At 37.2% G+C, this 21460-nt stretch overlaps 2 protein-coding genes across 2 annotated transcripts; both read right to left on the bottom strand.

Moving 5' to 3' along the window:
- Window positions 1–3537: 3537 nt before the first annotated feature.
- On the bottom strand, window positions 3538–8171 carry fth1a (ferritin, heavy polypeptide 1a). Its single transcript, XM_059354989.1, has 5 exons — window positions 7888–8171; window positions 6726–6831; window positions 5542–5688; window positions 5130–5255; window positions 3538–4006 (listed from the first exon to the last, which is right to left on the bottom strand). Exons 2-5 carry the CDS (start codon window positions 6825–6827, stop codon window positions 3848–3850), a joined length of 534 nt encoding a protein of 177 aa, XP_059210972.1. The 5' UTR covers window positions 6828–6831; window positions 7888–8171; the 3' UTR covers window positions 3538–3847.
- Window positions 8172–12335: 4164 nt separating this feature from the next.
- LOC131988822 (large ribosomal subunit protein P2-like) lies at window positions 12336–14807 on the bottom strand. The gene is made up of 5 exons (XM_059354090.1): window positions 14683–14807; window positions 13458–13581; window positions 13300–13348; window positions 12919–13011; window positions 12336–12468 (listed from the first exon to the last, which is right to left on the bottom strand). Exons 2-5 carry the CDS (start codon window positions 13578–13580, stop codon window positions 12392–12394), a joined length of 342 nt encoding a protein of 113 aa, XP_059210073.1. The 5' UTR covers window position 13581; window positions 14683–14807; the 3' UTR covers window positions 12336–12391.
- Window positions 14808–21460: the final 6653 nt, after the last annotated feature.

Below are 21460 nucleotides of genomic sequence, written 5' to 3'. Positions count from 1 at the left end.
AAGGTTAAAATGTATATATAGAAATAGTAAATACATACATAAAAGCAACAATAAATAAACACCTGTGCAAAGCATAGCAGGGACAAAACTGTTTTTGTGTCTTTTTGTTCTACACTTAGGGATTGTAAACCTACGCCCAGAGGGGAGGAGCTGAAACTCTGTGTGCAATGGATGGGAATTGTCATTTAAAATTGAACCAGTAATGCGCTGTAATTGTTTTGTGAACAAGGTCTCCACGTTGAGCTGTGGCTCACCAATCAGTCTGTTAGACCACTTTACTATTTGGTTGACTGAGTTTTTATTTTTCAATGAGAGGTTGCCGTCGGGGTGTGTGCTTTACAGGGGCCAGTCTATACCACCCCTATGAATTTCATTGCCTTAAGTGTTATAGTGTGGCCACGGTACCAAATATGAAATTAGACTGCCACCACAGTGCCACCAAGGGGCCAATCAATAAAACCTTAAAGGGTTATCCTCAGGAGGGCAGTGACAATAATTGTACCAAGTTTTGTATTATAATGCACAGTCTATCCAACAACTATCTAACTATCCCTTTAATCCTCATACAGTGCCTGAAGGAGGACTCTTAACTGATATGTATAAGTTAGAAGAGGCAGGTAGCAATGGTGGAAAGTAACTATGTACATTTACTCAAGTACTGGACTTAAAGTACAATTTTGAGGTACTTTTATGTACATTTTATGTAACTTTATACTTCTACTCCACTACATTTTGAGGCAAGTGTTGTACCTTTTACTCCTCTACATTTAGCTGACAGCTTGAATTACATTACAGGTCAAGATTTAAAATGAAAAACATGATACATTTAAAATTGTTACCCATTTAATAAATGAAACCACTTAGAAGTTTATTAGAGTGGAGTCATTTCACAGTGTGGTATTAGTACTTTTACTGAAGTAAAGGATCTGAATACTTCTTCCACCACTGTCATTTTTACTTCTTTACATTTATTTTATTTTATTTTATTTTTTAATTTAAATTTTTTAATTTAAACTTTTGTAATATTTTTATTTTTATTATTATTATTATTTTTTAATTATTATTTTTTATTTTTTATTTTTTTTTTTTATTTATTTATTTATTTATTTATTTATTTATTTATTTATTTATTTATTTATTATTTTCCGCGCACATGCGCAGTAGCGTATTTTGGCCGCACATGCGCAGTGACGTATTTTGGCCGCACATGCGCAGTAGCGTATTTTGGCCGCACATGCGCAGTAGCGTATTTTGGCCGCACATGCGTAGTAGCGTATTTTGGCCGCACATGCGCAGTAGCGTATTTTGGCCGCACATGCGCAGTAACGTATTTTGGCCGCACATGCGCAGTAGCGTATTTTGGCCGCACATGCGCAGTAGCGTATTTTGGCCGCGCATGCGCAGAAGCGTATTTTGGCCGCACATGCGCAGTAACGTATTTTGGCCGCACATGCGCAGTGACGTATTTTGGCCGCACATGCGCAGTAGCGTATTTTGGCCGCACATGCGCAGTAGCGTATTTTTGCCGCGCATGCGCAGAAGCGTATTTGGGCCGCACATGCGCAGTAGCATATTTTGGCCGCACATGCGCAGTAACGTATTTTGGCCGCACATGCGCAGTAGCGTATTTGGGCCGCACATGCGCAGTGACGTATTTTGGCCGCACATGCGCAGTAGCGTATTTTGGCCGCACATGCGCAGTAGCGTATTTTGGCCGCACATGCGCAGTGACGTATTTTGGCCGCACATGCGCAGTAGCGTATTTTGGCCGCACATGCGCAGTAACGTATTTTGGCCGCACATGCGCAGTGACGTATTTTGGCCGCACATGCGCAGTAGCGTATTTTGGCCGCACATGCGCAGTAGCGTATTTTGGCCGCACATGCGCAGTAGCGTATTTTGGCCGCACATGCGCAGTGACGTATTTTGGCCGCACATGCGCAGTAGCGTATTTTGGCCGCACATGCGCAGTGACGTATTTTGGCCGCACATGCGCAGTAGCGTATTTTGGCCGCACATGCGCAGTAGCGTATTTTGCCGCGCATGCGCAGAAGCGTATTTTGGCCGCACATGCGCAGTAGCGTATTTTGGCCGCACATGCGCAGTAGCGTATTTTGGCCGCGCATGCGCATTGCAAAAAATTTAAAAAAAATTAAAAATTAAAAATTAAAAATTAAAAATTAAAAATTAAATTAAAAAAATAATAATCCTTTACTTCAGTAAAAGTACTAATACAATGAAATTCATAGGGGTGCCCGACTAGTTTATTCATATATTTTAACTTGGTGAACTTGAACAGAGTATGGTACTTTTTGCCTACAACAAAGATTTAAAAATCTAAAAAACATTACTGTGTCTTTTAGGTTAAACCCAATTAGGGAGTCCAGTGTTTTTTTATGAGTTAAGTACAGTGAAGTTGGCCAAAAATCCAATATCAGACACATTTTCTTGGCATGTAGAAAACAGAGCATATTAAAAACTTGTGTTTTGCCCTTATTAAAGTTGACTGTTAATAATGTGCAACCCCAATTCCAAAAAAAGTTGAGATGTGGTGTAAAATGTAAATAAAAAGAGAATGCATAAAATACAGATTGGAGTGGAAATTTACAAAAAACAAAATTTGAACATTAAATAAATTCCTATGTCTTTGCACAGTTTTCAATTAAATATATGTCCAAAAGAATGAGCAAATTATTGCATTGTTTTATTCATGTTTTAGACAGCAACCCAACTTTTTTCAAGGAGTTGTATTATTTTTTATTTGGAGCTATTAACCATGCCTCTACATCACCACTAGAGGGAGTGATCAGCACCAGGCAGCCACAATCTGAATCCCAGAAAGAAAACCGACTTCTCTGATTACATAAGAGGGGAACTCAAGGAGACGACATGTGTGACGCAGGTCTACATGAACGCCTCATTTTCACTTCCTGTGAAAAGTTTCTGAATTGGAAATCAGCTGATTACTTAACTTTTATGAGACAATCAACATACATACTCTTAACTTTTAAAATAGTCTTTGGAACCATCAAATGAAGGTCATAGTCTACAACATACTGTGGCATAAAAAAGACAAAGTGACAATTTGCTAATGCCTTGAAACACAAACTGCAGACGATCATAATTAGTTTCATGTCAACCTACTTATTTGGGATTTTTGGGGTATATTTTCTAAAGACGTCTTCTTGAAAAAAACTGTAATTATGTTCTTTAAATTCAGTTGAACATTGTGATTATTTTCTCAATTACCAATCTGGGGATTATCCTACAGCCACCAAAAGGTTTTTATTACTACAGTCTAGTAGTTTAAATACAATACCAACGGTCATATTTTTAAAAACATGTAATTTGCATAGATTTAACCACAGGTCTTTCATAGGGTGTCAGATAACAATCTAGTTCTGTTTTCTCTGGTAATGTAAGTGAAACAGATTATACTTCCCATTGTTATCATCATACAGACTTCAGTTTAGACTATTCAAGTAGTCTACTGTTTTTTTTTTTTAACACTGGGACAATATTAAAAAGAGACAACAATCAGAATCCAGAGGGTTTTGTTTTATTATGTTTGATTAACAGCTCCTGGCATTTAACAGCAAATTTGCAGTAACACTGTAGGCATAGCTGACAGCATAAAGAGAAGTGCAACATACTTTGAATGCAATAAGTCAGGGAACAGGGTTAGTGAGTAACTGTAATGTGGAGCAAATGGCAATAACAGCATGAGTAATATAGGAGGTCTAAATGACTAGCCAGGACCATGCAGATGGCTTCATATGTGGAAACATTTGAAAGCAAGATACAAATATACATATATAGAAAGCTTTAGGAAATGTGATGGAGAGATTTAGCTGCTCTCTTTGCCCAGGGTGTGTTTGTCGAACAGGTACTCTGCCATGCCGTTCTGAGGAGCTCCCATGCGGCGCAGGTTGGTCACCCAGTCTGCCAGCTCTTTGATGGACTTCACCTGCTCGTCCAGGAAGTGTGTCTCGAGGAAATCACACAACTGAAAGAAAGAGTTAAATCAAATCAGAGCCGAATAAAACTGAAGAAGCCCATAAAATATCAGAACTGTCTGTTTGGTCTTAATTTACCCCGTTAAATATTTGAAAATCATCAACCAAAAAGGGTTGAATTGACACTTTTGTGATGATTCTATTCTCCTGGTATGATCAGTTAATGTTGTTTTGCAACCGTTTAGTGAGTTATCGCTCTGTAAGCTACCTGGATGTGAAAAACCCTGTACTGAATATCACTAAAAACCAAAAGGTGAAGCCGCAACCAGCTGCGTAAAACATCTGCTAACACTTCAGCTGTACTCTGTAAATGTCAATAGGCCACATCAAAGTCTGACAGATGTTTTCACATCTTAAAGAAATGAAAAGGAAACCTGCACAATTTGCAACTTAGTGCAATGAATACACCTTTCTCTGTATTTCTAAAATGGACGTGCTCAGCTGATGTGTGTTTTAGGTGCTTGTGCACCAATCTGAGTGTTTTTAAAATATTCTTTCACAGACTGATACTGTGGGCTGTGCATGAGGTAACTGGATCAGCACCTGAACCTGCTAATGTACTTCATCATATGAGAAGACAAGTCCTCTACAGTTTCAGCACTGAGCCCATCTTCTCTGCGGGACGCATACAGTTTTTCAGCAAAAATAGACGGAAAATGATCTGTTGCTAGTCATCAGGTACTACTGGGATTTTGTGTAACAGCAATTAATGGTAAACATTAAAGATCCCACAGTATCAGATAAAACAAAAACTACAATAATTCCATTTGGCTATTGTGATAAAGCTATTATTCTTTTATGTCACATTTTCATTATTAAGCTAAAGTATAACTACATTTTTTCTTCTTTACTTAAAATATGAGGGGGAAAAATGACTGTACTTTTTACTTTTCATTGTTCTCGTTTTTCGTTTTCTTTTTTGTTCTATTGTGTTTAAGGACACGCTTGAAGGCCAACTGTTCTACTTGTTGTTTTATTGATTTTATTGTCTTATGGTATTGACATCAACCTGCCAAAGGGACTAAAGATATGTATTGTCCCTGTTTTAAATAAATAAACTAAAAAAAAATTCCACGGTGCTTTGCAACCATCAAGTCACGATTCAATACTCACATGTGGGTCATTGTGTTCGGAGCAGAGCTTGTGCAGGTCCAGCAGTGACTGGTTCACGCTCTTCTCAAGCTGCAGGGCACATTCAAGGGCCTCAACTCCACTGCCCCACTCATCCCTCTCTGGCTTCTGCAATACAAACAGTCAGACACTCATTAATGAGAGCTAGGGGCCACCGACCCGACCCCCACATCGAACCGCCTGATTACTACAGAGTGGGTTTGCAGTTTAACGTTTAATGGGTTGTGTCTCAGTGTTGGTGAAAGATAAGCAGTTAAGAACACTCACACCCTCTTATCTTTTTTTGCCTTACGTCACGCTCTCAACAGGCGCCATTTTAGAGCCCAGAACTGGAAATCTCGGAGTGAGAAAACACTTTGAACCAACTTATTTTAGATCAAATTTACACTCGTACCTTGACATCTTGCAGGAAGATTCTTCCCCCCCTCTGGTTCTGCATTTTCATCAGCTTCTCAGCATGCTCGCGCTCCTCGTGCGACTGATGGCGGAAAAACTTGGCAAAGTTGTTCAATGCCTGGTCATCCCGGTCAAAGTAATACGACTGTTAAAAGGTAAAAGGAAAAGTCAGTGTTTTAAAAGTTAGACATTTCATTTCCTTAAATGTGGCTGAAACGTAACACACTGCCAGGATAATTACACACAGCCGAAACTAGCCGTGCATGTAAAGTTTAATATGCTGAAAATTAAACTATCAAAAAATATTCCAACAGTAGCTTCTGTAGCCAAGATCACTGTGAAAATGGAGTGGCAATGATGTGTTTATGAGAGTTTCAGGTCCAGTCTAGTCTAGTACAGAATTACAATGCCTCTTAACTGTTGTGTAAGCACTTTGCTGCTCCATTAAATAGGTCACACTACGACTCTCATAAATATATTTTCCATTGCATTTTTGTTGGTGATTAAAGCAAAATAGGAACACATACAAGCATGGCAAAAAAAAAAAAAACATTGAAACATCTAAACTAAACATTTCAATTTATTTAACATAAACCTTTATGGAAAAGAAGCAGAGTGTTTAAAAATGAAAACCTATCGTAGATAAATATGGTATAGAAACTGCAATATAGAAACACAGCTGTGTGTGGGTGGGATCAATAGATGAAAGCTGTGTTTAAGCGAAGAACTTTTTTTAAGGTCAGGCGATGCACTCTCTGCCCCGGTCCTGTGTGTAATCTCCAAAGGAACTTCAACCTTTGTTTTATTACTCAGAAAGCCCACTGCCATGATTTTTAAAAGCCAGAGGGGCCATTTGATTAAATATTAACCTGTTAAGAGATGTGAGAGAGCTTTGAGGTGGCAGGTGGATAATACCGTTTGTCTTGAACTGAGATATAATGAATGCTGTGTACATAACTACCACCACCAGACATTTAAACAAATACAGGTCAGCAGACATAACCACAATAGTGTCTGGTAAAAAAGGAGAAAGAATCACTTCTCCATAAAAACCATCACCAGCATAACTGGTATACAGTTCCCCTTGTGTGGTTCCACTATGGGGTTTTTTCCACTCATCTTTGTTCACTCTGCTTATTTTCTATTGCAACACTTTTCTCTACCCACGTACTGAACTCTCACCATAGACAGGTAGACGTATGAGGCATACAACTCCAGGTTGATCTGCCTGTTGATGCCAGCCTCGCAGTCCTGGTGGAAGTTCTGTCTCACTTGGGAACTCATGGTTCTGAAACACAGCAAACAAAATCCAAAATGATATAACTCATTTGTGTATATCATAAGACATGGATGATATAAATCATAAGTTATATAAGTTATTCCTCAAGCAATATTGCACAACAAATATTGGTCTAGCTTTTGAAATGTGAGGTTTTGCTGCAGTCTTCTGTTTAATATCCTTAGCAGAAACTGTTAGACAAAACAAGTAATATGAAGTTACCTTACCCTTTTATGTCATTTTACACAATTAATAAATCAGAAAAACTAAGACAGGGACTAGCTCAATTTAATTGATTATGAAAATAATTGCAAAATACAGCCCTTGATACAATAACTACAAAATCATATTCTCTAACATTGCCCTACAATATAGGCTTATCATTTTCTAGATTATATCTATTAGTTTACACCACACATCGTAGCAAAAGTGTAAAGTCTGTAAGTGCCTTGTTGGCATCAAAACCATGGATCCAAATAAAACAAATAGTTGAATTGGGTGTTTGATAAGGAAAGAAAAATAGATTGTCTACATAGCCGATTTTCTGTATATTCAGAACTGAGCAAATATTTATATAAAAAGGTGATAGTATGACAATCGATGGCAAACTGCGCCAGACCTATTATTACCTCAGTGTCACAGGGTTTGGCAAGGCAGCAGTTTGTTATATAGGGTGTAATATTGTCACTAAGCCAAAAAATATGCCAGAAACAATATCAAAACTTCACAATTGGTTTCCTTCTTCAGTTGTTATGTAATATGATGTTTCAGTTGAGTCTATAAAAGGACCAATAAGGGCAAACTTAGTCATTTCTGGTAAAATAAACAGTAGTGAGAGGTGTTTTGTTTGCCATGTCCTGTGTTGTTGTGTTTGTCATGCCTGGCACTGGAGAGATTACGAGGGTGGAGAGCCAACTGCGCCAAGGCCACAGTGGCGTCGGCGGCGAGGAGATAAACAGATAAACCTTAATGAAGCTATATTAACATAGTCGACGGTGTTGATCCGTCAGCGGCAAACAAATATACATATGACAATTAAAAAAAAGCTTAGAGATGAATTCTTACCAAGTCTCAGTGGCAGGTTTTCTTGTGAGGAGGTCGCGAGCTGTCCGTGTGGCTCGTTGTTAGCAAAACAAACTGTTAGCTAGCGAACTGGCTAAACGTCGTCGGGATAACTTAAGCTGGCTGATGTTTTAAGGTGATTAATTATTAATTTGACTGTTATAGATGGTATTAAGAGCGATCAAAGAGATTATCGGTTTCCGAAGACAGTTGAAAGGTTGCCGTTCAAGCACTGTTGAAGCAGGTAACCTTCACTGTCCGCTAACGCTGGATCGACTGACGGTCCGTCCGCGCAGCCTGCAGATGGTATGGACCGTGACGTCATTGGCCGGAAGAGGGAGGGACTTGAAGGCGGCACCCCGAGGTGCTGTGAATTTATAGGCTCCTAATAATCAAAAGGTTTTTGGCCATGGTGGAAATACAAAAACACAAAAAACTTCACCAAAAGTGTAAGATATGACATTTATTGATCATTTCACTTCAAAAGGATGTAACAAAGGATGGCTATTGGCATAGTAATAACACTAAATTCTGTAACTTAAGAGAAATAAATGACTTAGGCAATTTTTTGAACATGCCTTTGTGACATAAGCAAGATATGGTTACACTTTATTTTGAAGGTGTCTACATAAGAGTCACACAAGCCTGTCAGAAACATGACATGACAAGTATCATGAGCATTAATGTTACTTCAAAGTGTCATTAATGTTCATGACACATCCCATGTCATGTTTATGACACACTCATGTCACTCTTATGTAGACACCTTAGAGTAAAGTGTTACCTATATTAGTGTCAACAATAAAACACTCACAAAATAAAGTTTTCCAAATCCCTACCTAACTGTGGTGTTTTTACAATAGAAACTTTATATCGAGACTCTAGAGTTGATGTCAAATGAGAAATGTGAACACACTCTGCTACATTTTAAAAGCTTATTTTCAGAAACCCCAGAATATTATAAAAGTAAGCACCTTATTTTATATATATATTTATTATAGATACTGTCACTGACATTTTTCTTTGTATGTCTTGTTTATATCCTGAATGCCTGTATTTTCCCATTGTTAATAAAGATCTGAAAAAAAATCTCATAATAATGACTCATCATCTCATAACTATGACTTAGCATCTCATAATAATAACACCACTAAAACGCTAATGCATCAACAGAAATAATAGTACCAGTAATATACCACTCTGAAACATGCTTTTCAGCAAAACGTCTACTTCTTTTAAAAACTATATTATAAAACTTTAAAAACTTCCATTTCTATTTTTTCTCTCTATAGTGTTTGTCCTTCATAAAACATAAAAAAATAAATAAGGATGTCATTCAAATTACCTATAAAACCTTTGAAGTAATGGAATTAATTCATTAATTAGAAGGCCGTTGTTTCACACAGTTAAGGAATACAATTTAGCCAGAATTTGAATGAAACCTGAAAGAGTACTGTGGTGCCCCATTTCATTCTTGTAAATGGATAAACTAGCTAAGTTATTTTGGCAGGATATTCAGGATTAGAAGCATTAGAGCATATTTAGGGGATCAAGTTTATTTATATGACCCCAAATCACCAGTTCATCAGAGCAAAGGACTAGAAATCTCTAGAGCAGAGATCCTCGGACCTTCAACATAACAACATGCAGGAAAAGTTTCCATCTATGACTCATCGTTGACCACATGACTCTGCTCAGTAGAAAGCTTAAAAAGTTGGGAATTGAGTAACAGTTTTATAGTCACACATCAGGACATGACTAATTGGCTTATTGGGACATATTGTGTCAGACGCCGTGGTCAAAGCTCATAGCTGGTTCTGTCTTGCTGAGTGGCTGAACCAAAAGCCCCACATACTGTAGGTTCACAGGTCCTTTGTGTGTCAGCTGGTTTGTGGTAATCTGATGAATTGTAATTTTGCCATGAAGTATCCATTTATTACCCCGTTTTTTCTTCTTCTTTCAGAGGCTGTAGCAGGCTCAATGTTAGCCTACAGAGAAGACACTGTCACAGGTGCATCTCAATAAACTAGAATATCATAGAAAAGTGTGTCAGTATGTCAGTAATTCAATTCAAACCCCGGAAATGACACATTATATAGAGCCATTACACCCAAAATGAAACATTTCATGTCTTATTTTATTTAATTTCTTCTAAGTATAATGATTATAGCTTTCATTTAATGGAGACCTAAAATTCCGTGTCTCAAAAAAAATTTAATATTACAAAAGACCAATTTTAAAAAGTATGTTTAATATGGAAATGTTGGCCTCTGAAAAGTCTGTCCATCTATATGACTCAATACTTGGTTATTGGGGCTATTTGACTTGAACTACTGGAAATGGAGTTTTCATATCTTGTGGATTCAATTAGCTGAATTTTTTTTTTTTTTTAAATGCCTAATTTAGCACCAAATGCATGTAACAAATGTTATCAACCCCAAATTGCTACAACAAGTTGAGTGTGGAAATGGACTTCACAAACCCAAACATTCGTGTTCTGATCCCTTCTACACCTTAATAGGTTTAAGTCAGGGGTCTCAAACTCAAATTACCTGGGGGCCGCTGGAGGCAGTATCAAAATGACCAAAAAAAGACACAACATTACTAAAAAAAAGACACAAAATGACCAAAAAGAGACACAAAATTACTTAAAAAAAAAAAGACACAAAGTGACCAAAAGAAGACACAAAATGACTTTAAAAAAGACACAAAATGACCAAAAAAGATACAAAATTACAAAAAAAAACACAAAATGACTGAAAAAAACACTAAATTACAAAAAAGACACAAGATGACAAAAAAGACACATAATTACCAAAAAGACACAAAATGACAGAAACTAAATTATTTAAAAAAGAAACAAAATGACCAAAAAAAGACACAGAATTACCAAAAAAGACATAAGATTATTAAAAAAAGACACCCAATTATTTAAAAGAGTCACATCATTAAAAAAAAAGACACAAAATTACCAAAAAAAGTAATTAAAGGGACCTTCCACACGCAACACAGTAAAGTGCCATTCATATAAAACTCACATTAAACTTTCATATCAAGGTGGGGGCCACAAAATATCGTCACGAGGGCCACAATTGGCCCGGTGGGCCACGAGTTTGAGACCCATGGTTTAAGTCATTTAGAACAACTTGACAGTGCTGATCTACACCTCTAATTAATCTTCAGATGATGAACACAACTTCTGTGGCAGTTATATCTGACCTGCTATCTCCCCCTGAAATGCTGTCAAAAACATACCGTAACATACTGTACATTCTTCTATCCCTAAATATTTACACATCACCTGACGACCTCACAATGTAGAACTATGAGCCAGCAGGTCACCTGCAGCTGTTGGTCGGTGTTTTTAACCATAGAGTAAATAATGCATGTATGAGCCCAGACAGTCTGCTGCATCTATCCTCATGTATAATTCAAAATGTTTTAAACAGCGCCTGACATGGAGGGCCCTGGCCTGCAGCGTCTCCTTTACACCCGGGAATGGTACAAAAAAAAGCGCCATCTGCTGTTCACTGTGGTCAATTACATGATTCATAAACAACTAGCAGCTGTAGTTTGGTAGCTGTCCCACAGCACCATTACCTGTCAGTTAATGACAGGTATTGACACTGGGGCTTTTTGAACTTAGTTTGTTTAAAAAAAAACAAAAAAACCTGCACTTCGTTCCAATAATGTATACTAGTAGAGTGCCCTTAGGATGTATGTATCCGTATAGTGGGAGATTAAGTAGATTTTTCAATTATGGCCAAATGAGGTTGTGTGTGAAAGTGGGATGTACAATGAGGTGTAATACTCTTGTGTAGTGTTAATAAAGTTATTGGTTAGATATATACAGACAGATATAGGAGGGAATAAGTTTACATGCAGCACAAACAGATGGATGTGAATAATGTGAGTAAGGGTTATTAGGTGTGTTGTGGAACTATAGTGTTTCATATATTGTGGCTATGCAGACCACTATCCTATCCATTAAACTTACTTTTCATAAGGCACTCAGACCATCCAGCACATACACATTGATATTCGCTGGAAACTATTCGAATATTTTTGGAAAATTGAACCTCGTAGCGCACTTTAAAACTCCTAAAAATAGGTAGGTTAAATAGACTCAGATGAGATGAGTCAGGCGTGGAAATCCAGAGTGAATTGTTACTGACCAGGTTTAGGCCTATCACACAATGAATTAAAAAAATTATCAAAATCGAGGATGCACACCTTCGTGCCATGTGCAAGCCACATATAAAATCTTAAGTCAGTCTGACTAACGGTCAGAGAGATATGCCCTAGACACACATCTCTTGCTTTTATAGACAAATAGTCTTTCATTTCTGAATTTCACACATTTAATAACTTTTTTCAAGAGGTGACACATTTTTACCTCAGTAACAGTCTATGTTTTATACTCTACTTAATACCAACACTTGATTAATAAGGACATTAGAACAACAGTTTGAGTTTTTTACAAATTTTATTCATATTTGGAAAAAGTTTAGTCGAACAGGCCGAATCCCATGTCGTCATCGGACTCCTCAGACTCCTCTTTCTTCTCTTCCTTCTTCTCCTCAGCTGCAAAACAAAAAGCACTTGATATAGTTTCCAGCTACAGTCACCAACAACAGCCAAGTTCATGAGATCAACTGAATTCATGCATTCATTAAAATGTAGGTCGCCTATTGTTGTGTTTACATGACAAATCCATGAATTTATGCCCAGTCAAACTTTTCTAAAGACATATGCAAATAATTACAACTTTCTCCAAAATGACCCTGCTTAAAACACTAACATAAATGTCCCATAAATAACTATAATAAATTACATTTCCTACATGGCTTGTACCTAACCAGGTAATCAGTTTAAAATTTTATGGATTTGTAAAATCCAATTCCATGAAAAACTAATGACGACTAACTGACTTGACTGCATGCGATCATATTAACATACAAGGTTAAAGGCAAAGGCAATGTGTGCCAAGTGTCGTGGATGCTGACAAACAAGGTGCTAAGCTGCAAAGCTCACCTGCAGGGGCAGCGGCTCCACCCGAGCCAGCAGCCGCAGAGCTGGCAACGGCTACAGCACCGCCTGCTGGCACGCTGGCCAGTTTACCGTAACCTGAGGAGACACGAGTTGGCAGACATGAAGCACAAGTGATAACATTGACACTCAGCAGCCAGAAACACGACAGAGGTCAGACACAGCATGTCGCTATCATCAGATATAATCTGGCAATTTAGTCGTGTAGTAATACTCTGACATCACATCAACTTTACTGGCATAAAAGTTGGAATATGTCTTTTTAAATATGCACTTTAAGAAATTAAATTCCTTCTGTAATTTTTAATCTTTAATCAAAACTCATCACTACACACAAGTACAAACACTGATTAATGGCACACTGACCTGTAGCGATCACCTCCTCCACATTCTTGCCTGCAAGCTCAGTGACGACCTGTTGAGAGATCGAATTTGTGAATATTACAAACATAATGATTTGCCGCTGGTAGAAGAACTGCTGCCACAATATGAAGAAACACAATAAAGAGCAGCCTGTTCTGTACCTTGTCCAGGCGAGCGTCATCGGCCTCAATGCCAACACTTTCCAGGATCTTCTTGATGTCCTTGGCTTCGGGGTTCTCATTGCCTCCGAGGGCGGCGAGCAGGTAAGCAGCGACGTAACGCATCCTGCAAAACAACGACCAGGAAGGTTCAACAACTGGGAGGAAACATGATGTAGACGTCACAGACCAGAAATAAATTTAAGTAGCATCTGTGCCAAACAAAATCTTGATAAATCTCTGGAATTGTTGCAGAACATTTAGTCAAACTGACTTAAGATCAACATTAAAACCATAAATGTGGCATGTTGGAAATGTAGACACTTAGCAGCATCCTCTCATTAAAGATCACACCATCTGCAAACATTTAATTTCCCCCCCATTTATCTTACTGTTCAATAATTATATTAAACGGACTAGCAGGCAAAGCATGTTTAAGATCTACCCATGGATGTCTTTTAACGTTGAAATCTGGCAACAGTGAAGGTAAAACCACTGACTTCTTCATGTCTTAGCTGATTTTAAGATACAGTGGAGCATAAACTCGGGTCAAATACCCATGTAAGGAAAAATATAGGCCATATTCCTTCACTAGGGAACCAGTAGTAATTTTAACAGCATACAAACCCTACAGTAATACAGGTTGAGCATTAGATTTCACGTTTGTGTGAAAATATTTATCTTTACATAGGCTTATATTGTACTTGGTCAAAGCAATCTGATTTAACCTAACTCACAAGATTGTAAAAATACAATTATTGAGTTGAACACATTGCATACCATTTGAAAGCCAATATATAATAAAGAGCTTAGTGTTGATTAATGCTCCTTTTCTTGGAGTATATCAATAAACTGGATATTCAGGCACCAAACTTGTGCATCTACTGAGTCTTTCAATAAATGACCACAACTCCATTTTAGCAAGAATTTAGCATTAACTCTCTGTAGTGCAAAACTATCTGGATTTTCCCGGACAAATGATTAGAAACTGACAAAAGACAAAACTGGACTTTTCCCCCATGTGGTGGCGTGTTCTTCAGTCCCGTTAACGCTAGCGAGCTAACTTAGCCGCCACAGAGGCTGCGGTGATGAAAAAGCATTAATATCGGTCAAAACTGCTGTTTAAGCCTTTTCAGTAAATGGGGTTGAAAGTTTACATATTTATTGTGAATTCACGCGTGTTCTCCCGGTAGCTAACACGTTTATTATATTATAAAAAGACACTCACTTGAGCTTGACGGCGAACGCGTGTTCACTTCGAGGTTAGCACGGACAGAAAGGAAGTTACGTCACAGGAGGAAGGCGGAAGAAACCTCGCTTCTTCTTCGCTTTTAATAAAAGACAGAAAACAGTGACGTCGCTGCCTGCTGTCCCGGAGGGTGTAATGTAAACTCTCTGAAACACCTTGAATTCAACTATCTTCTTAAGTCTCTCAGAAGTGTAAAAGGCAAAAAAATTAACAATTTCTTCAATATTATGACAGCCTAATGAATGCATAACCTTAATTTCTAATAACTATATTATTTTTTTAAATCATTATCAGTGAATGCACAGACTTTATGTACTTTGTATTTTCTGCGTAACCAATGTATGTACCTCTTTATTTTTATTATTATTATTATTATTATTATTATTATTTTACTACTATTTCTCCTTTTATTTCTATTTATTTGTGTCTTGAAATCACTTCTTGTCTGACCTCATGATTGTAATGTTCCTTAATTGTCAATAAAGATTTTTCTTTTTTTAAAAGTAAACTCTCTGCAATAAGTCTTATTTCTCCATTAACCTTTCAGAACTGCAAGTTTTTTCCTCAGTGTGTTTTACTGTAAAGTATATTAACATGAATCAATTCTTCATTGTCTGCTCCGACTGCTGATTTGGCTCCTGATCCAGTTTGGCCTCCTGCTTCGTCCTCGGCCCCTGCTGCTGCTGCTGCTGCTGCTGGGCTCGCTCTCTGGTGTGATTGACGTTGGTTGCCAGAGAAGACGAAGTGAGCCGTCCTCACGTGACTCTCTGCAGTGGATTGGGTCCACGCCATGAGATACCAGCAGCTGTGCTCTGGTTTCAAGCTGTAGTGTGAACAACCAGCTCTAATGAATCGCTGTCACGTGCGCTGTTTGGTTCCAGGCAACCAGCCACTGATCCACAACTGAGCTCCTCTCAGACAGGATGTATGGATGCACCTGGGTGTAACCGCGTTTTATACACAACTATATCCACATTGGGAACGCTTTAAGAACACTAGAACACCAAATGTTACAACCCAGCAAGACCAAAGGCAAAATATAAAATGTATCAAGGTAGCATACAGGTGCATCTCAATAAATTAGAATATCATGAAAAAGTTCAATATTTTTTGTCAATTATTTCAGAAAGTGAAACTCATACATTATATAGATTAATTACACATATAGTGAAATATTTCAAGCCTGTATTTCTTGTAATTTTGATGATTCTGGCTTACAGATAATGAAGACACAAAACTCAGGGTCTCAGAAAATTAGAATATTACATAAGATCAATAAAGTAAAAGGATATTTTAAACACAGATGTCAGGCTTCTGAAAAGTCTGTTCATTTATATACATCAATACTTGGCTGGGCTCCTTTTGCATGAATTAGTGCATTAATACTTGGTGGCATGGAGGAGATCAGCCTACAGCACCATGTTGCTTTTATAGCAGCCTTCAGCTCATCTGGTGTCTCTCACCTTCCTCTTGACAACAGCCCATAGACTCCTATGGGGTTGATGTCAGCCCAGTTTGCTGGCCAGTCCAGCCCAGTAACACCATGGTCACTGAAGCAGCTTTTGGTACCTTTGCCAGTGTGGGCAGGTGCAGGTAAATTTACAGTAGGGCTCCACGCTGCTTTGTTTTTATGTCTGGATGTGATGAAGAAGTCATGCTTTGATGCTTTTGGTGATTCCAGAGGGTTAATCAACAATAAAAACAATCATTAGCTGCAGCCCTACTGGTAAGGCTGCTCTCATTCATATTGGCAGGATTTATTTTGAACACAAAATTGCATGTAAAGTACAAGATTAAGAGATTTATGATGGGCGGAGAATCTAAAATATGAGGAAGGCTATTTGCTCTTCAGTTCATTGTCAATATAACAGGAAAACCTTTGTTCTTTGTAGTGTAAAAACTCTGGCAGTTTGGGTAAAATGTTTCCTGGATGATTCATTTGCAACTAGTGTGAATCATGCAGCACAGCATGACAGAAACAGTAACAAACCTTGTTCCATGCCTGGATATATGTATGTTTGCACTTACTCATCATGTATTATTTTTGATCATGAAAGAGAAACATCCATTATGTTTGAGCTGCTGTCACTAAGTTTCTGTTTCCTTTTTGATGCTTTTCATACAATTAAGGCGAGACAGCGAAAGAGGAGCATTGAAGTGGAAGGGAAAACATTTATTTGTTTGCCTGCTGCAGAGCACGTCAACAAGAGAGTGTCAGAAAATAACAAACTGATTCAATCATTGAGAAATCACATTCATTCTGGGTGTATCTCACAGCAAAAATGTTACATTCCCTCTACATCAAGAAGAGCATTTACTGTGTCGTGTGCAGCTCTTGATGCTGAATTTTCATAAAACATCTACTACGTGCAGTATGTGTCAGGCATGACAATTAATATGAGTGAAGACTCTATTCTGCAGCCTGAAAGCACATGTTCTAAAAGAAGGGACGAGTCTTACATGTTCGGAACAAAATTTGGCCTAAATGATCAGAGAAATGTCAGTAAACATCTTATTAGAGGTCCAAGCTGCAACACTGGCTGCTGGAGTCCTGTTGTTTTTGTTCTCATTATTCTTTCTCATTTTTCTCCACTTAAAGTGTTTGGGAAGCAAAAACAGTAACACAGAAAGTCACCAAAATCGGCAGGTGGGTTGTAAATTCCACCCACTGCTCACAAAATGATACTCATGTTGTAAAGTTTAAGTTTTTGCAGTTATCTCGAAAATATCTTGGCTTAGAGTTAGCTCACCCCGCCATAATATTAGTTTCAGTTCATCTGCATCCTTGCTCCAGTGCTGTTCTGTCCTAAAAATGTCCAACTTTGCAACCTTTTCTCCTTTTTTCCAAAATCCTGGTCTGAAATCTCTATCTTTAGTTATCAATGGCATTAAGATATGTCAATCTATTTTGATTCTATAAGCCACTCGTTAAAAAATTCAAAATAACTCATGAATGCATTGACATATCAACCTGAAATTTGAGACACATGTTCAGGAGTTCTCTCTAAGCTTATCACCTCTAGGAGGTGCTACAAATGCGATAAGTTTATAACTTGTAATTGGCTACATTGTATTTTATTGTAGTTATATACCGGACTACTGTGACAACCGAATTTTCCTTCGGGGATGAATAAAGTAATCTATCTATCTATCTATCTATCTATCTATCTGACCTACCTATCTATTCATTTTTTTCTTTCTTTATATATAAATGCTGCCCTTACTAGGGTTTGTCCTAATTAGTTCTTTTGTAATGTTTGTTATTGTTTTCTCATATAAATATATTTATTTCAGAATAAGATTGGCCTATTTTATTTCACAGGCTATTTTTGTTTAAGATATTTTTTTAATTAAATGTGCACTTTACGGAACTTTGATTTTAAAAAAGGTCCTCCGGTTGTTATACAGTTTTTATGTTCACTTAAATAAACGGTTTCAATAAAACTACTTGTGACATGTCTTTGCGATAAAAATATTGGGATATATATCGTATATCGATATTCAGCCTAAATATATCGGGATATGACTTTTGGTCCATATTGCCCATATCTGTCTGTCTGTCTGTCCATCTATCTATCTAGTATGGTAGTGGAATGGTGTGTTTTAAGTGTTCGTTGAGCTCAATCTGCACAGACTCTGATAATTGTCACTTGTGCCTGTATTTGTTTTGATCATTTAAGGATCTAACATGTCTTCTAACTACTCTTTGAATGCCTTGGGCGGTTGATTCTGATGTTATTGAGCCTAAAACTAAAATAAATCCTGACTGAGTGTAAAAAATATACAAGACAACCATCAAAAGTTACATTTAAGCAGTTTATTTAGCCTCTAATCCAACTATTATTTTGTTCTACATCACAACATTTTACATTCCACATCAATGTAACACATTAAATCAGGTAAGAAACCAGAGAACACAAAAGAACACAACACAGTCTACAGGTAATAATCCTAAACAAGCACCGACTAAAACATTTCAAAACATTATCAAAGTTGTCACAAATGTTGCAAGTTTGGTCTTGGTACTAGAAAGAAAAGAAGAATCAGTTCAGATCTGAGAAAAAGAAGAGCTGACGTAGGACAGCGTGGAGTTTGTACAGTCCTACGTCAGTGCTGCTGCTCAGAGGCGCTGTGCTGATATGGCCCTGGTACACAGTCAAAATGGAAGTACCAATCATTCCTGGTATTTGTTTTTAGGAAAAATCACTTATAAAAATTGAGAAAAATATCAAAAGAAAACTATTATAAAAAATACTCTATTGACCATTCCAATATATAGACAAGGAAAACGGGTAGAAAGTTGAATGGTACTTCACAAAATTTTGCAACTAAGTTTAGACAATGGTCAGTGACATTCAGTGGAGAGTGTGACTGTGCAATATCGATACCAAGTCTCATCACATTTTTTTTCCTGATTTACTATTCGTGTGTGTAAGCAGTGAGTCTAGCAAGCTAATGTGGGATAAAAACACAATCAAGGGACAAACTATACATTATATTAAGACATTTTGACTCTTATGTACACCCCGGCTCTAAATGTTCCGCCTTAAAACAAAAAGTACGCTCAAAGTAGCCTATGGAATGGTCTATTGCTAACCACACGCTCACATAAGCCTGTTCTTCTAAAAGACAATCATTCATTAGATAGCAAGAAAATTTCACTGCATCTACTCGATGGTGATCAGCACGAGGATGTTACAATAACATTGTAAACGTCTCGTAATATTCTGTAACTCCAATGTGTCCGAGTGCAGCGTTCCCAAACTTTTTTGTCCACTCAGCCTTAAAGCAGTAATTTCCAATAACATTCTGCGGTAAAATGACAACAATTTTGCACCATTACAGGACATTTCCAAAGTGTCTAAATGTCCTTGCATAGATAATTGGTTTTGCATTCAGTTTTTGCAGTACTGTGCGTTTTTGTTTTTGTAATTTGTCCCAAAAAAAATCAGCATTTTTCTGAAAGGGGTAATGGTTCACAGGGAGCACACCCACTGAAATACAACTGGGTCATGTGATCGTCACGTATCATGATTTTATTACTATATTCAAAGCATTATTAAAGACTGGAAAAAGATATCTTCCACTGACTTGACTGAATATAACCTGACATTTAAAGGAACAGCAGACGTCAAGTTGACAGTAATAACGGACATTATGTCGAGCTGTTACAAACAAAAGTATGAATCCAAAGATCATTTTATTTGCTCTAAATGTTACTTAAGCAAACGATAATTTCAGTTCCAATTATTTAAACAGGTAACTAATGATAACTCATTTTCTTTTGGAAAAATAATCCAATCTTTCTGCAACTTCTGATGCAATTTCTGAGCACTTTTTGTTCGGTATATTTAGTGATGCGCATCTCAAAGGCATATTTTGGAGAAAATAATACATCTTTTTATGCCAAAAAGTACAAATGGACTTCAATACTTTTGAATTAGCTGTTTATAATTTTCTGGAGCAATTGATGTCATCGGCAGCTGTCCTTATAGAACCGCACTGTATGATAAGAGATGGTGGATAAAATAACGAAATCACCAAATGAAAGAGTAACTGCAGCACAGAGGCAGCTACACAGGGATCTCATTTCAGGTGCTTTGGTCACAAAAACGGTTTAGATATTTGATTAGGCATTATGTCATGTCGGTCATGACTCGACTGGACTTCCATTCAACACTACGCTGCCACAAAAAGAAATTCAGTTCAAAATCAGAGAACAAACACCATTCAAAGAGACTGAAGGCAAAGCTTTCCTGCATTCACACAAGGCCGTGCGTTTCTGTTACTTTATCCACCATCCACCTAACTTTATACCAGTTAAATAAATCTTTTCATCATTACTACCTTCCTCTCTCAATGATGTGAGTTGTTGTTCCTGAGACCGGACAATAGTACGGCTCACATCATTCTATATACATCATACTGCATCTACTGTCTGAAACAAAACACGTTTGTGAATAAGTCTCTGGAATATAATTGATTTTGGGGGACATTTATGTCATTTTTATTGAAATTACTTCATTTTTTCCCCTTGCTGGGAAAGCAAAAAAAAAAAGTATACTCATGTTTAAATGGTTAAATATGCTAAATAAAGTCATGACTTGCAGACTTGTTTGAGTTACATGGTGCATGTAGCATGAGGTTAGGATTCAGGCTTCTAAATCAAGCATTAATATTCCACATCATAAGAAGAAATATCCATTGGTAGCTAAACATGCAGTCTGCAAACACTTTAAAACTATAAAAACATTGTTTAAAAGTGTTGTAATTGTGAGAGAAAAGCCTACATTTACAGTACGTTGCGGGGTTATTGACATGTTTTTTTACATTAACCTGCTTAAAACCGCATATCAGAACAAGCTTGACTGTTTGGCAGTATTTAGTAACAAAATGTTTGTCATCATCATTCTTATTTTAACATATTGTGCAGTTTGTATATTACATACAGTGTACATGGTTGCCAGTAAAATGTTGGCTATAATGGAGGAAAGAAGAGTGTTAAAGATGATAAAAAAGACAAAAAAGGGTATGATTGAAATGAATAGGGGTACTTGTCTTTGAATGGAGTGTAAGCATCATAAAAGTAAACTGTTATTCAAATTTCAAGACATTTTCTGTACATCTTATTGCAGCACTGGTGTCATTTGCTGTATTTCATTCAAAACATTTAAAGATGTAAGTGGAAAAAAAAGTTCAAATGAAGTGATTTTTTCATTGACAAACACTCCACACACAAAGAAAAAACAAAGTTAAA

This window comes from Centropristis striata, chromosome 2 (assembly GCF_030273125.1).
Source record: "Centropristis striata isolate RG_2023a ecotype Rhode Island chromosome 2, C.striata_1.0, whole genome shotgun sequence".
Classification (NCBI taxonomy): domain Eukaryota; kingdom Metazoa; phylum Chordata; class Actinopteri; order Perciformes; family Serranidae; genus Centropristis; species Centropristis striata.
This window is presented reverse-complemented; position numbering and strand designations above follow the sequence as displayed.

Excerpts from the sequence above, each read along its gene's own strand:
- fth1a (XM_059354989.1), bottom strand. The coding sequence starts at position 6,827 with ATGAGTTCCCAAGTGAGACAGAACTTCCACCAGGACTGCGAGGCTGGC. Across the intron at positions 5,689-6,725 it reads CATACGTCTACCTGTCTATG|TCGTATTACTTTGACCGGGA; the intron begins GTGAGAGTTCAG and ends ACCTTTTAACAG. Across the intron at positions 4,007-5,129 it reads CCGAACACAATGACCCACAT|TTGTGTGATTTCCTCGAGAC; the intron begins GTGAGTATTGAA and ends TCTTTCTTTCAG.
- LOC131988822 (XM_059354090.1), bottom strand. The coding sequence starts at position 13,580 with ATGCGTTACGTCGCTGCTTACCTGCTCGCCGCCCTCGGAGGCAATGAG. Across the intron at positions 13,349-13,457 it reads ATGACGCTCGCCTGGACAAG|GTCGTCACTGAGCTTGCAGG; the intron begins GTACAGAACAGG and ends ATCTCTCAACAG. Across the intron at positions 13,012-13,299 it reads GGAGGAGGTGATCGCTACAG|GTTACGGTAAACTGGCCAGC; the intron begins GTCAGTGTGCCA and ends GTGTCTCCTCAG.